We start from the raw sequence: 17388 nt of genomic DNA, 5'->3' as shown, positions 1-17388 counted from the left end.
CTTAGATTGGCTAATCGTGGATGGAGTTAGTGCATTTTGAAATCAATGGGAATGTGCAGGTAAAAAACCTATTAATACGGCTAGGACCACCCTCGTCTATGCAAATTCGGTAGACAAAAACAATGCCCGTTTGTATGTTTTTTTATCATAACATTAAATTATGGGCACCTGTCCAATTTGTATATGTAGTTCACAGAAAGGTGACGAAAAATTTGCTATCAATAATGCATGGAAATGATCACGTGACTTTTCGTTGCATCTGTCGTCCTGATACATTTTTCTATCTGTCGATGTAAAATTATGATCTTGGCTAAGCCCCCTCAACAACAGAGAGGTAAAGAAACGAATCTCGATGTGCCCCGATGACGGCAGGGTTAACGGTCCTAGATTGGTTTTCTTATAAATTATAATCTTTATGTTAGGTAATACTGAAGTTTCATAATCAAATCGTACAATGCCTAATATAAGAAACATGAATTAAACAAACACCGTAGCAGTAGATATCCGATCATTAAACTCCTGTAACCAGGCTGGCGTGTTAACTACACACATTAATATTAATATGGCGCCGGCGTACACGAAAGCTTTTGTCGGATACGGAAGTTATAACTCTTATAAAATATTTTATTACAAATAATTTATAAACTGAAATAGATGTCATATATTAAAGAAAAAGTGACGAAGCCCTCCAGTGGTGGAGGCCGGACCTACCCGGTTCGAACCGGCGTCTTTAGCAATCCGACTACTTAAAAAACACAAATCAAAATATTTAATAAAATTATTTGGTTTGTGCCCAAAGTTGTGTACAAATAATTTGTTGTTTTTGAACTGGTTTCGATACGACGCCAAATACACACTGCAAATTTTGCATTTTACCAATAAATAACTGATTTGCGGGACCGAAGTGATCCCATGAGTGTTCCGTGAACAAAGTTCTGTACGGAACACTAAAAAATAGACCAATCCTGGCAACCCCATGGTTATAATTGTTTATCATAGTTCCAGTGGTCTTAAATTACCCGACGCGAAGTTACAATTATATCGGATTAGGGAACAGGAAAAACTTAATTGCGCTCATCTTCACGATGGTATCATAACCACATGTTAATTGTATGATACATTGTGTTCAGGCGCTTGCGCGTACTAATTTACATTTCCCTATAAACATCTCAAAGGCAACAGTTTTTTAATACGGGCATCTAGATGCCGTGCGTCGCGAACGATTAATCCTGAGCTTTCTGGTAGATTTAATAGAAAAATTAGTTTCTACCTACTAACGATGTAGTTGGGGGGCGTATTTAAGATTTTGACCACCCCTCCCCCCCAGGTGAGATGTGATACACGGTTAAACTCACGTCAATTATTCGTCGCTATTGGCGACATGTTTCGCACCCATCGGGGGTCCTTCCTTCCTTCCTTCCTCAAGCTTGAGAGCTCACGTGAGATCTTTCAAATTGTGTATTTTGAGTATAAATGCGTTTGATTTATTAAACAGAACACAAGTAGCATTATTATTTTTACTAAGAGTACATCTGTTGTATTGCATAATTTAATATGTTTATATGACTGTTTAGGTTCTAATTCTAAATACATTAACTTGAATAAAAGAGTAGTAAAGACTAGTATTTGAGATCGTTTACATATTTTAGTCTAGAAACAAGTTTCACTTTACATTAATCTGATTCTGTAAAAACTTTACACTATTTCGTGCCCGAAAAAAATTACGTGGTATTTGCCAAAACCACGTGAGGTTCAGTGAGATTCGGCTTGAAGTCGTGGACATATTAAGGTTGCTCTAAAAGTTTATTCGCCCAGGCACCATTCCGACTAATTATGCCATGTACCGCAGTTTTTAGCATAATAAGCTTATGCTAGCAATTTTGAATATCTGAGCGGCGCGCGCGCCGGCGTCCGCTTTACGAGTATGCCATAATCACCAGTAACTTATACGCCGCAAAAACACATTATTAACCGTGGCTTCCGCTCTGGATTATGATTGTGTTACTGCACACTTGGAATTGTTTAACCTTTTTAGAAGCTTTTAATTACTGACCGTCCGTTGGTAGACGGTAGACAAATCTACTTATGCTTGGGCTAACTGAAAACAATGGATTTTAGGATCTAACAATTGTTATCTACTGAACAAACGAGAACTAACGATGAACAAGCAATATCGATATGCAATACCTCGAACACGAAGATCCACCTCACACCTCGAAGATCGGCTACGTCAACCATATACGAGCGCACGAGCCCCGAGCAAACTAATAGTAGTCGAAGCTGTTATGGCCCAAATCGGCCGGAAGGATCATCATTAAGACTTTAAACTCGCTATGTTATGACTAATTATGTGTCACTCATGTGAGCTAAAACGTCTGATAAGGTCAAAATTAAACTATATCCCATTAGACCCACAACATATAAGCCTTATTAAGCATACTGTGGGACTAGGTCGATCTGTGCAGAGTTGTCCTATAATACTTATTTATTAGTATTACATACACCTTGCATCCTCGAGTTATCCAATATGTACAAGTAACAGTCCATGGTCTGTACAAATTGCACAATGTACTGTTATTTTCTGGCATACGGCATACCATAGACGACAAGGCACCCGCAGCGTTAATCCCAAACCAATTCCATTCATACGTTGACAGCCGCGGGAACGCATTGACACTTCGTGATTGACAGACGTGTCACGGCGCATCGATCAAATAAGCTTATTAAGCGTCATGAAAAATATCGAGCAATGAGTTAATAGAAATGTTTTCTTGCTGTGAATTAGTCAATGAAATCATCAAATAACGGGTCGGCTTAAAGTAATGAGAATTTTTATTTTCAAAAACATCAATAAAAACTCAATTGCTATAGGTTTAAGAATTTTAATATGGTAAACTCAATCGTGTTTTATGTTTTAATTTAATATTATAATATTGCAAAAGATCCCGCATCTTCGATTTTTCTGAGCTTCCTTTTCACCGTAAGCATCATACTTAACGATTTCCGTTATAAGCAAATCAGATGCTTGTATGGGTATGACTTGACTAATAGTAGTTAATAGAATGGTTAATGTGGAAGAAACGCGCGTTTTAAGGTTCCGTCACACAGGCGCGTTTTCCGGGCGGCGCGTGAGCGTTTTATAAATACATATGTAAAAGCTTTAAATCGATCCCTGATTTGGCTTGGATTTGGATTCTAATCAACCGCACTTAACAGAAAAGCGAAATCCCACGATTCTACGCTTTTGTCCAAAATAATCACTTTACTATTCTGGCCGCTACAAGCAATCGTAAATTAACTATTTTATTAGTCCATTCTAGATGCTGACAGCAGATAAGTAATATTTCACAGTTTGAAATCACTCATCCCACAGAACTAAATATACCTAAGAAAATAGTAGGTAATTTAAAGAATAAGATATATTTGTCTTACGAAAACGATAGATGACTTTCGATGATCAATTCAAAGGGAAACCACACGTTTTAAATAACAATTAGAATGCAGGTGCAGCGAGTAATTATTACTGAGTTCCCACAGCGCATAGACCTCTAAGGCACGCCAGGAATGCCGTGGCGTACGCACGCCCGGACACAATCTACATATTCTACATACGTTTACACTTTACATAACGTACCGTACCACGAACCACACGTGAACAAATTTGACAGATGCTATCTACCCGCGAAATTTAAAGTCCGCATTATGCATGCAAGCCTCAGGCCGACTTGGATGTAATGTCAGTTTCGAGGGCAATAAAAACGCTGAAAGGTGTATTATTTGAAGGTGATTATACATAGTAAAATTTGCTTTTTAAATCATAAAGCACAATTAAGCGCGGGAGCGACGAACGCGTCAAGGTGCGCTCGCGCCGCGCCGTGATAAAACCTATTAAAATCAAAATAAAACGTGGCACGCGACGGCGTCCGGAGCAGCGGCCGACCGTTTGCTTTGCATCGCCTGCATCAGTTTTTTTCAAAGCCCCCTTTCCGAGACGTTTTTGTGCAAATCTTGCATCCATTGTGAAACGAAACGAAGTCGAACAAAGCTAGATTCATAATTCGAGCACACCTGGCGGGAAGGCGTCCGCCGTTCCGCGTTCGAACGGTCTCAACCGCCGAGTCGGGACAGCGATAAATCAGTCCTGGCCCCCGATAAATAAAGGCCTAATTGCTTAATATGAAACTAGGGTCGGCCGCGGCAAAATTCGCGAGGAACAATAGACGTCTTGCGCGTAACGACATAAAGGAAAGACATTGAGTAACGAGACGCCAAATATTGGGGATGTGCTCTATTTTTTCATGTTAGAGAAAACGCAGGTGATGTTACTCTTATAGAAAACGTAAAATTCAATTATTCGACTATTGACAATAAGAATTTGGAGCGTTTCTAATCCCCGTCGCCATGCGAGAGGAAGCTGGGATGGCACGTCGTTGGTCGGGTCGTAAAGTTTGCTCATGTCATAATGCAACGTTATGTTTGGCTTCCGCGCCGACTATTGTAGTTACATTTATTCAAAAGCGAGGCGGTGCCACTTAACCGACGAATTTTATGACTTGCAAAGATCATTATAGACAGTTTGAGACGCTTCAGATGACTATTATAATGTCGTAAAAAATGCAATTTGATAGCTTTAAAGTTAGCATGGAGGCTTTTATGACGTCTGTTCAAATATAAATACATACCTAATAGCAGGTATGTATGTAAATATAGATATAGCTAACGGCTAGGTTTAACGGAAAAAAATACATTTCCGTACAAAACAAGTACAAGGATGAAGGTTGCATGTGAAGTTTTATATCCGAAGAAATTATTTGATTTACCTGAAAACCGTAAATCAGAAGGTCCCTTATTTTGGAAGTTAAACTATGTAGTTTATATTTGACGGACATTACGTTTACAAATCAGCTTAATCCAGTCTACTTCAACTAGCCCGTAGTACCAAAGACCGTAACAAAGTCTTACCAACCTCCCCAGTTAAACAGTAGACCTACAGAACTGATGATATTGGATGGTTGATATCACTACATAGTATGTACATAAAACAAAGTCGCTTCCCGCTGTCTGTCTGTCCCTATGTATGCTTAGATCTTTAAAACTACACAACGGATTTTGATGCGGTTTTTTTAAATAGATAGAGTGATTCAAGAGGAAGGTTTATGTATAATTTGTTAACCCGTGCGACGGCGGGCTTGTCGCTAGTTTCACATAAGAAGAATTTAAATAATCGTGAAGTTTAGTATTTCAGTATTTGATATTCAACTTCTAGCGTCTCACGGTCTTAGAACTAGTATAAATTACCTAAAATTATATTTAAATCGTTACTAAATTTATTAAAATGAAACAGAGTTCATTTTATTTTGTTTCGTTCGTTTTAAGACGTAACAAATCCAATTCTATTTTCTAATACCATTGATGCAAACACTGCCAATTTTTCTAGTATGGTGGGCTAGAGGCTCAAATTTAGGTCAGTTTTCACTTCCAATAGCACAAATCCTCCTCAAGTGACAGGCCCAGGTTTCGATCAAAACAAAGGCATAAAAGAGACAATGCATAATCAAGAATTCCCATTTCAATATCGATTGGTGTTCTTCGTTATGCGACTTCCTTCGAGTTATGTCCATTTCTGTCCACATCCGGTGCTGTTAACCCTTAACAGCTTTGTTTGTAAATAAAGGATTTCAATATGTTAAACGGTACGTGAGTCAGCCGCCATTTTACTTAGTCTGGAGTCACTTTGGGAGCTATTGCTCAAGTCAAGTCTAATGATACACGTATGTAAAGTTTGACATACACTTTTCGCAAAATTGCTATTTTACGAATGCAGAGAGTATTTTGTGGTATATTGCGTTCAGGGATTTATCTGTTAAGGTGCATCCACACCGCAGTTAATTTTTGTGGGGGAACACAATGGGTACAACACGGTAACATCAGGTATACTACTTTAATGTTGCTCCACAGATCGTCCAGAAAAGTTAAACGCGGTGTGGATGCACCTTTTCAGCTGTTGTGAATTTTGACTTTCCTTTCTATTAGTAATTAAATCAAAGATGTGTAACGAAGAAAATACTTGAGTGACTGTCGTGTAAGTATTGAGATTATTATATTTATTATGCCACACACTAAGATTGTTGTATTCAATCCAGTTAGCTAGGGAAGCATGTTGTTCAGACTTACAAGAAAGTTTTCTGGTTAGAAATAACTAAACTTCCGATTGCATTACAAAACTATCGCGCAGTGTACACTTGGCTTTACCTCCTGACCCTTTCCCTTTCAGGTCAAAATGCTTGACAAAAATTAAAAGAAAGGCGTAATTTAAATGTATGAAGGCAGTTTATATTCATCTGTGCTCGAGGCTTTGTAGGCTCGATAACATTTTTAAATGGTCATAGAATACTTAAAATTACTTGTAAGGATCTTTAGTAGTTTACTCACCGATTCTATTGGTTGTTTTGTGTCGGACACGCGTTTTAATGTCATATTTACCTTTTATTGTTGATAGAAATTTCGGTCAAACATTATCTCAGACTCAGGAACAAACATCACACAAATTACATGCCCTTGCGCAAATTCTAAGTCATCACATTATTCAATGAATTCTAGTTTAAACTATTGTTTTTTAAATTGTTTTAAGTAGCTAAACCTATATTTAAAACCGAGTAATGAAACGGCAGAAACTACCAGAACTATAATTATAATATTACTTTGTAAGTAAGTAGGTAATGGAAATAAAATATTTATAGCACAGCTAGGACTTGAACCCGTGACCCCTGATACGTTCTAGCGACATGATTATATTGATTATAGAGACCTTAATTATATGACATCTGACATAATCATATTTTTAAAATGTTTAAAATTAATCGCGCTATGTAATTTTCCAAAATGTTTATATATTTAAGTTTTGACCATTAATTTTTTAACCAAAATTAAAACCATTATATTGATTTGCCGATTGTATTTATATTTTTAGCATGCAATTAGTGTAAGGTCAATGTGGCTAATTACGTCATAGGGACTATTCCGTCTACTAGCGTTTTTCTCGAACAACGAACAAAATTGATAACGACAAAGCAGTGATTGCTAGCGACAAAGCAACAAAATCCATATTACGATTACGACAGAAGTGTCTTTTAAAGGTTCCGTCACACAGGCGCGTTTTCCGGGCGGGGCGTGAGCGGAGCGCGCCGCTTTTACATATAAAACGCTCACGCCGCGCCCGGAAAACGCGACTGTGTGACGAAGCCTTAATTATTTTCACACGGGCATTGTAGCGAATCCTCTGCCATGACGTTACAGGGCAATGATAGACTAACATACTTACCTACACATTTTAATTTGATATAATTAACCCATGGAGCGCCCTAACAAGACACGTGTGCCAGTAACTAGTAAAGGAGTTCCATACTACGGTAATTTTGGGGCGCTCCACGGGTTAAAACTATTTAGGCCACAGAACGGCTCCGTGGAATCGTAACTTAAGGCCGAACTACACAAAACACAGTACCTACACACCACTTGTAAAGTACCTATGACATTACGTTAGTTGTCAAATCGCTTGCTTTACATGCTCTGAGCTTTGCGGATAAAAAAAATATGTTTTTTATCAAATTACTTTAACTGATTATTTAATAATGTCCTGTTACCTATTAATCAATATAAAAGTATCGTGAAAAGTAATATACTATAAGTACATGGGTAACCGAAGGGCGGTTCGTACGTGACGTCAGAGCCCTGTACAGAATACAAAATCACTTTAGCCCAAGCATGATGATTTGCTAACAAAACGAAAATTGTGACAACTCATTGATAGGATAATATGTAGCTCGGCGAGTTTGAAAAACATACGCAATGTTAATTTCGCATACATTTACGTAGGTAACTATGAAAAATTAAGCAAACAAAACATGCCTGATAATATATTTAGTTCTTTTTTGCATTAGAAAAAGACGCGTCGAACCTGACGTGTCTTTTAATTAAAAAACGCTTTTTAAAAATCAGTAACTATTACTTATGAAAGCAAAAGAATGTAAATAATAGTATAATATGATTCATAATTGTTACATATTTGGCGTGACTTATTTTTCAAAAGTGTTTTTCAATAAAAAGACATGTCCATATTGTTTACCTTTTTTCTAATGCTAAAAAAACTAACTATAGTTACTGGCTACTGTAGGTTCTGGATGTCTGCCACTTTTCTCTTTCTAAACCTGTAATCTTTTGAAGAACCCCATAAGCGATGTAATCCGTATACATACCTTCGTATTTGTAGCAGAGATCTGTTGAGAATGATTTGAAAAAAAGCGCGTCACATATTTTTGCGGCCTTCGTTGTGTAACTTATTACTGCTGGTGACTGTACCTACCTACACTTCTTAATTTTCTTATGATTGTGTTGTAAGTTGTAACATATTGTTTGTAGGTACAATAACGTGCTTAAATACTATTACTAGTACTCTCAACTACATAAGTCCTGTTCGAATCGAACAAACACATCTTATAATAGGGAAATATTACGCGAAACTCTGCGTAGGGGACGCCAGTCCCACAATAAGTCACAATCTAAGGGTCTAACGCAATCGAGAGAGTCGAAATTTTGTTATCTAACTTCTCTATAACTCTTGCATATTCGAGCGATAAAGAGGCAGATAGCTGAGTTTCGATTTCGCGTTTCCCGGTAGACCAGTGGTTCCTAACCTTTTCAGTCCGGTTACCCCTATGACTAACTAGGGAACCTGATTGTACCCCTCCTCCCAATGTGGTAATAAAAAATAAAACGTGTACTTTGTTGTATTGTTAAATTAGGTTAGCTTATTACCCCCGTAAAATACCAGTTTTACCCCCAGGTTAGGAACCACTGCGGTAGACCCTTTGTAAACAAACCGCCTTGATGTATCAATGACATATTTGATTGTCTGTGAAAACTCTTCAAAAAACAGTTTAAGGTACAGTATGTATAAGTTACTCTATGGTATACTTACGTCGCTAGTGCTGCACTCTGGCGGCAAAGCATTGCAGTAATACTCCCTATTTGCCAAGCATGCTAGGCTCGGCATTAGAATTCAGGGGAAACTCGGGTTCAAGGTGATGTTAGGTAAGGAATGCCCAAATTCGTTGCTATGCGAGCTAATGGTAATAAACGTACTTACTTAGTGTTAGTGAACTTACGTACTAATTATTTGACATGGTTCGGTTTACGCAAACGTAATTAAGTACTTGATTAATATTTTAACAGGATAGGTATTTTAGTTTGGTAAGGTCTGTAATTATTTGGGATAAATAACGTTTTAATTAAGTTAGTAGGTAGAATCAAGAACCTATTTACCTACGCTCAGATTTTGGCTGCTAGCTCATTAAAGATGCCTTTAGTTTTCTTTTTTTATAGGTTGTTTGGTAGATATCTATCTATCCTGTACCCTCTAGTCTACCCTCTGGGTAAGCAGTAAATGTATGAAAACCAGAAATACACATAATTCAACGAATATATACTGTGTTTCTTCGGCGTTACACCATAAATCGTCTGGAATAGACGAAAAGGCCAATGATGATGATGATGATACTGTTTTTAATATTAATTGTAACTATTCAAGGCGAATCAGAAATGCTAGAAAAAGTAGATAAATTAAAGAATTAATTTTGTCAAGCATCATCTAAAAGGACCCGTAACGCCATCTAACTAGCATGGTAGTAACTACAAGTTGAGCCCTACTCGTTAGTAGATGGCGCTACAAACGGCTATCCGTGACAAGCGAGTGAATTTGTACTTACCAGCGCCACCTAGTGGAGAATAGCGGAACGAGCACCCCAACTTGCTGACCAACGACGACAACGCCATCTACCGGAGAGCACTGCATCCAAAGCGCACTTTTCTAAAAACACATTTTTCACGTAAATTCGAACAACTGTCCACATCCACAATATATTTTGGTCATTAATTTGTGTGTTGCATTCACGTCACATGTGTGGTGTCGATACACGGTTGCACTGAATATTTGGCACACATTTTCACTGCACATGTGGTGTTGCATCATTGATGCATTTATCTGAAACAAAGAAAATGACTCATGAGATGGTTAACCAGAACATACCTATTTTACTGAAATTTTATTTTCAGATAACATTTTTTGTATTTATTGAATCTATTAGTGTTTGTTTTTGCTACAATACAGGTTAACAATGCAGTTGCATACGACAAATCAATATCAATTCAGAAATGAAGAACATTTGTTATTTTAAAAGGTATATTATTTTCATCATTCATGCCTATACTGTACAACATCGTAATTTGTTAAAAATCCGGCGCCCTAGGCCTACTCTCGAATATCAGGGCAAATCCGCGACAGAGTAATACAACATCTAGATTCTAGAATTAATAGGGAGACGTAATGTCAAACGAATATATGCATCCACCTGCCGGGCTAGCACATGATTGGCGCGACAGTATCTCGCGTCGAGATAGACTACCCGTCCCTCTTTTGTTAATTTATTTAGAAAAAGACTGGTAGCCTATCTCGCCGCGAGATACTGTCGCACCAATCATGTGCTAGGGGTGCTGCAAATTACTCGTGCACATGTTTGTCAAACTTTTGTCAAAATTTGACATAAGTTTGACACTGATGTGCTGTCGGAAAGTTTCAAAAATTGTGAAATTTAACATGAAATAATTTTGTATGGTAAATGAAACTTTCATTAAGTGTATTTCTACTGATATTTTTATGAAATCTTCCAGTATGTTTACAAAAATTTCGAAACTTTCTGTAACTTACTATTCTTTTGTATTAAACTTATGTGTAGCAAGTGTGTAGTAATTATGCAAAATTATATTTTTTTGCCATATTGGTGTTTTTGAGTTTCACATAAAGCACCTGTGATATTCAATAATAATGTTTCCTAAGGCAGCTGACATGTTAAAACAGAAACTAAAATATAGGAAAATACAAGTTATCTACACACTTATTAATTCAGTATTATTTTCTTCTTCAAATTGTCACATAATATCCACTATCCAGTGTAATCAGACATGTAGCAGTTGAACAAATAATTATGTGATAACTTTTGTAATCATTTACATCGTGATATTTGTTAGCAAATATTTATAAAGTAAAAAATATATAATCTAACATTACCTGAAAATAATAACACAAGTTGAAAAAATACTTCAAGTTGTAAACTTCATTGGCAAGACATAGACAATAAAAATATACCAATATAAGATAAGTGCAATGTAGATGCAATAGTGCGATCAGTTTGCCAAACGATAAAATTGTGTAGTAGACTATAAACATGGTTTATAATAACTATAATATAATAGAATTACTAGGATACATAGCACAGATATAAGGTTCACTTATTTATATTATTAAATTTATCCTTTTTTTAAGACAAATATGTAAAATAAATAAGATGAGATAAATGAACATTATTATAAAAATTAGTAATGGAATTAAGGTAGCCTATTCATTAAAATCAGTTTTGAGTAAGCTGATTTGATAAGACTGATAGGTTGCATAAGATAAATATTTCTCGTGTTACTATGCAAGCACACTTTGCAGTGACCTTTTTTGCAGTGCCCTTCAAAATGCATTTTGCAATTGAATTGCTTTTTAAATATTTTTTATCAGCTAGTATAATAATATACGTACCACAAACACTTCATCCATCAAAGCTCTAATCCCAGGGAAAGAATCCATCGTGAAAACACGCGTTGTTAATAACCAAAATAAAAAGTAAAACTCAACCTAACACTTTATTTTACGAAGTTTTTACACCGAAAAACGTTTATTTTTGATTGAGGATCAACACGGGTGTAACTACGGAAATTACAATCGTGTCATAACTACTTTTCAGGCCTTCATGTATGTAAAAATCACGAATATTTGTCTGAAAATTGATAGCACGTGCACTCAGAATGCACATGCACTAAGTTAACTATAGTTCAAGTAAATATATTTGGCCCACTTTATAACTGATTTGCCAACTAGAATAAGGTTTTTACCATCGAAATAGTATAAATTAACACGTGAATAATATAACCAATTCGAATTACAGCGGCTGAAAAAAACTGCACAAAGAAAACATATGATCGATCGAACAAAACTGAAGTGCACATGGATGGTCTATGGTTACATACTGTCAGCCGGTGATCCGTCAAAAGTCATTGCAGCCAACCTTTAGCAACAAAAAAACCAATACTTGTCTATGTTAAGACTACAGTACACTTTCAGTGCTCACGCCCATACCATTCCTGTGACCGATCGATCCTATAAGTATTAATGATGGTACTGACCGTGGATGCTGAACAGTTGGTCAGAATTATTTTAAATTAGCAGCTACATTTAATCAATAATATGTTGTCATGAGGTCGTAAGGAGTGCCTGAAACAAGAAAAAGTGGAAAAAACATTATAATGTACATAAAGATAAATAAAATGTACTTATTGTCTCGTATTATATTGTATTATTGTTTACGTACCGGCTCATCTTCCACCCATAAACTTTCGAACTCTTTTTCGAATTTACCAACGATGTTCTGTTGGGATGTAACAATTACACTTTCATGGTTTGAAACCATGGCTTGGGTAGACCAATTCAGGGATCCTGACATCACGAAGCCCTTGACTGGCCTTTTATGCTGCTTTTTCTCGTTCAAAGATTTAAACTGAGCATGCACGTTAAGCTTTTCCGCGTACATTTTTAAAATATTCTTCCTTTTAACGGCTTTGGGTCCGTCAATGATGCAGAACTTGTGATGCATTAAAATTGATTTTTTATTGGTCTGCACTTGAATGAAACCTGAAATATTAATGAAAGTTATAAACACAATGTAGTCAAATAGTAAAACATCATAGACCCGTAGGGAGTGAAGATTGGTATACTTACTGTATTCTTTAAGCTTTTTTATTTGCGAAGGCGGTGTGTTCGCCATGTCACTGTCGACGATTATCCTAACCAGCACGTGCTTTTGTCCCAGCCGAATGATTTGCTCGGCTATTTGGCTGCTTGTTATTAAGTACATACAAACGTCCAATGTTTCACGTGCTGACTTTATGTATTTTATGAGCTTAAAACAATTGAGCTCTCTACTCTCACACATTGTTATTTCTTTGTTCGGTGTCACTCGAATAGTGTGGCGAACGACATCGTCCGAGAATAAAATCACATCATTTATTTCACGATTTTTAGTTACAGCATCGTTGCATGTCTCGTCATGAATCTCTTCTTGAGAACACTTTCCTGTATCGAAAAAATACCTGCAAACTTTTTTTGCTACTTGGGAAGCGACGATTGCAGTGGCCGTAGACGCCAAAATAATCTTAACACTTTTCCAGTCCATGATGCTTTCATTCACGTATCGATTTAACGCCAGAAATCACAAATTAAAATGCTTTTGGTTAAAAGTAATCAGTTGCCCACCATGTTGTTCACGCATTTAACTAAAACCTCAATATTACGTTCCACGTTATTTTACGAACTACCCTCTTTTATTTAGTTGATATAAGAATTGGATCAGTCAAATATTTCTGAAAAAATTATATAAAGGTTTTTTAGCTATTAAATAAATATAAAAATATATTAAACTTTAAAAATTACTTTCAGTTAAAATCAATTCATTATAGTGTGTCAAAGGTCTGTTTGATTTCAAACATAGACAGAGAGAATCACACTATCTTTGTCTTACACTAGTACTAGCACCCAAAAGAAAAGGATGAGTATAGTTTTTTATGTTCCTATTTACTGACAAGATTTGGTTGACCCAGTATAGTTTCAATATCATATTTTAGCCTTATGGGCTCTACAGACATCACAGATATATTGCATGTCATTTTAGATATACTTGGTCAAGCAGAGCTTGTCAGTAGAAAAGGCGGCAAATTTGAAAAATTTAGGCGCGAAGGGATATCGTCCCATATAAAATTTGAATTTCGCGCCTTTTTTACTGACAAGATTTGGTTGACCAGCTATATCTTAATATGCGGTATCGTGTGGTGTGTAGATCGCTTTAGCCAACCTAACAATAGCTACCATAGACAAGTTAATATTGCAAATTGCAAGTGATTTTAGTGATTGCAAGCGAAAACATTGACCTTTTCGTTTTCAACAGAGAGTATATTTTCGATTTGACGTTCTTATCTTTAGCGACTTTTGCATTTTACGGTGATTCCTTTTGCTTTGCGGAGAGTGCGTAAATATGAACATAATTATAATATGAAAGTTTGGTTTCTATTGAAATAATGAAATCCAATCGATTCAGGAATAATGATTGGCCAAGTTACTGTTAAGCTTCGTGTCTATCAAGTGTAACTGATTCTAAAATTAGATGGAGTCTCGGCGCATTTAGTATTAAACAATGCCGAAGGTGCCGTACAAGTCGTCAGAGCAACCCGCTCGGGACGACGAGGATTACGAGATCGTGTCGTTTGAGGACTTCTGCGACAAGTCTCCGGGATCGAAAACCGATTTATTGACTTTAAACGACAACATTAACTATCGAATTTGTTACGAGGGCGAGAAGCCCGTGAAATTTGTGGATGACGATGGTGGGACGTCCAGCAGAGACTTGGAGCAGCTGGAAACCTCCCTGAACGGCTCTAAGGTCAGCTTCAAGGAGCGGTTGTCAAATTTTGCGCCCTTCGGGAAAGCGTCGAAGACCACGAGAGGGTCTCCGTTCAGTGGAGTTATACCAAAGGCTCGGACTGAAAGCGACTCTCCTAGGGAGCATAGGTAAGAAAACTTTTTTCACTTTTTTTTTTTAAATTATACCTACTCTTTAACTGACCTGCAATTTGCCTATCAAACTCAAGTAGTAGGGCAAGTTCGCAGTACTGGTTGGAACTGGGAATTTCCTTACATCCAAAACTAGTCCCTGTTCAATTTGCCATCCCATTATCAGTCTATAATATCCTATACCATGTGTGTAGTTAATGTCATAAATAAATACATCTTATAAAGTTAACTAAATAATGTAATCATACAGCGCTTTTCCAACCATGGTGTAAATCTAGTCATTCTATACTTCGCAGTCTTTTGGCAGTCAAGCTTGAGATACAATTTTTTTTCTATATATATAAAGTATAAGTAAAGTGAATGTTTGAATTTATTTTTTAAGTAATAAGATTTAACAAGTTACAAACATATTCACTAAGACAGTTTTATCTTAACACAATTTACATAGCTAACATTTCTTCTCCTGTTCATTAAATTTGGTAACTTGAAAAAACAGATGGAAAAAAAAGACTCTTTCACTACTTTAAGAGCTTACAAGTCATAGGATTTTATGATGCTGACCCTGTAGGTATTACACTTGCAGCATAGTTATTTCCCACGACACTACATAATAAACAATAATACAGATTTCATATCAACTTGTTCAGCAGATTAAAACTATCCTTGGTCTTCGCACAGACATTGATTGCCTTACAGTGTATATCGTGTACAGTGTTACGGCTGATGATTCGGCTTCAGCCAAAAACTGCGACATCTTAATTTCATAACTAGATTAGGCGTGGTCTAAATGCACATGGCCAGTTTGTATACCACTTGCACGAATTATAGGTTTTTCATTGTTCATATGTCTAAAAAGAAAGTCCACTATATATTTTTTTAAATTTTAACATGTTTATAAAAGTTTTGCTTATACATTAATTAGTATTTAGTATGAGTTCATTCATTTGCCACTAAAAGCAAGTAGCAAATGAATGAATGAATGTACACAGGGCCTATTACCTTTTACACATACAGACATTCATAAATTTAATACTGTACTTCAACAAAATGTTTGTACTGGCATCTACATTATATCGGAGCTACACTTGAGACATTTTCTACATTATTTTAAGTTAGCATTTTAACAAAATAAATTAACTAAGTACATAGAAATAGTACCTATAAAGTAATTTAGCAAATGACAAATAACTGTATGGGGATTTAATTACTTTTAAATCTTGTCATGTATGTAGAAAATGCATGAACACCAACCTAAATGTTCTAGAATAAGTTAGAATATTTTACTATCAATACACATATTTAAAATTCATCATGAATCAAATAGTCTGCAGTTATTATAAACAATAGGTTTTGTCAATGTTTTGATTATTGAACAGTTGTCCTTAATTTATTGAAGTTGTCATTTTACAAGGCTGTCCCTCTCATTGTGTTTTATGAGATTTCATTTTAACTTAATGTATTTTTTTTATAACGAATTATTTTCTGTTATATAGAACACACTGAGGGTGAGCATCGAGAAAAAAGCTTATAAGTTTAAACTTTAACACATGTTATATTTACGGAAATTTTAGTTATATATTAGCATGCATTTCGGAAATATACCGGCACTCTCTCTCAACAGCGACAACGTCTCGACGTCCACGGACAGCGACGAGACCACGGACCCGCTTTACGAACTAAGAAATATACAAAGTATTATCAATGTCACTCGGGAAAACATAGACACTTTGAATGCGAAATTTGCTGACGTGCAAAATCCACCCGCTCTGTATGTGGCCGAGTACCAAGAGCTGACGTCCAAGCTGCACAATCTGGAGCTGAGGGAGCGAGAGTTGAGGGAGATGTTGCATGCCGAGTCACCGGAACCTGACGAGAATTCCATCGGCAATGATGACTCGAAAAAGTTTGACACCCTCACACGGCAGCCCAAGGTATTCTTACGAGCTCACTTACCCAACCAGCAACGCACCAGCGTCCCGGTCAAGGCCGGAGTCAGTCTCAGGGAGGCTCTGTCCAAAGCCCTGAAGCTCCGGAACCTGACATGCGAGGTATGTGAAGTCGTCAGAACCAATGACAACGTTCTACTCCCATGGGACATAGACATATCCACGATAGAGGCGGAAGAAGTGACCGTCCGAGTACTCGACAAGTTCCCGATCATGTCCCACATCTCGCACCAATTCGCGAGGAAGACTTTCTTCACGCTCGCCTTCTGCGAGTGCTGCCGGAGGCTCCTCTTCAACGGCTTTTATTGCTCGCAGTGCAACTTCAAGTTTCACCAGCGATGCGCGAACAAGGTACCGAGCATTTGCCACCAGGTCCGGATGACTGACACGTACTACGCGGCGTTACTGGCCCAGAACCCAGAGACGCAGGCGGGCATTCTCCACTACGAACCTTACTTCGGATACCATTACAATAGGAACGAGCCGAATCAGAAGCAGCATCCGAGATCGCTCAACCAACACGACCGATCGAACTCGGCGCCTAACGTCTGCATCAACATGGTGCAGCGGCAGGGAATGGAGCAGCGGAGGTACCAACAGGGAGCTGCCAGCTCGCCTCAGCAGAATAGCAAGTACTTGAGCTCAGAGAGCAGGGATCGGGATGATCGGGACAGGGATAGTATGCGGAGTAGGAGTTCGCAGGCGTCGCCAACCGGCACGCCG

General features: G+C 37.2%; 2 protein-coding genes across 3 annotated transcripts in view; one reads left to right on the top strand and one right to left on the bottom strand.

Moving 5' to 3' along the window:
• The window catches only part of LOC134652106 (mitochondrial cardiolipin hydrolase-like), a 226602-nt gene extending 213135 nt beyond the window's left edge, over positions 1-13467 (bottom strand). For both annotated transcript variants that reach the window (XM_063507274.1, XM_063507275.1), the window contains exons 1-4: positions 12875-13467; positions 12468-12787; positions 12283-12370; positions 9765-10039 (exon numbers count right to left, since the gene is read on the bottom strand). In XM_063507274.1, the coding sequence (XP_063363344.1) occupies positions 12350-12370; positions 12468-12787; positions 12875-13328 (795 nt within the window). In that variant the 5' untranslated portion in view covers positions 13329-13467 and the 3' untranslated portion in view covers positions 9765-10039; positions 12283-12349. The remainder of the gene's footprint in view (positions 1-9764; positions 10040-12282; positions 12371-12467; positions 12788-12874) is intronic.
• Positions 13468-14061: 594 nt separating this feature from the next.
• Positions 14062-17388, top strand: part of LOC134652345 (lysosomal alpha-glucosidase-like) — a 62132-nt gene continuing 58805 nt past the window's right edge. Inside the window, exon 1 of the mRNA XM_063507517.1 lies at positions 14062-14716. Coding sequence (XP_063363587.1) covers positions 14343-14716 — 374 coding nt within the window. The 5' untranslated portion in view covers positions 14062-14342. The remainder of the gene's footprint in view (positions 14717-17388) is intronic.

This window comes from Cydia amplana, chromosome 11 (assembly GCF_948474715.1).
Source record: "Cydia amplana chromosome 11, ilCydAmpl1.1, whole genome shotgun sequence".
In the NCBI taxonomy this organism is placed as follows: domain Eukaryota; kingdom Metazoa; phylum Arthropoda; class Insecta; order Lepidoptera; family Tortricidae; genus Cydia; species Cydia amplana.
The sequence above is the reverse complement of the archived record's forward strand: the minus strand, read 5'-3'. Positions and strand labels throughout refer to the sequence as shown.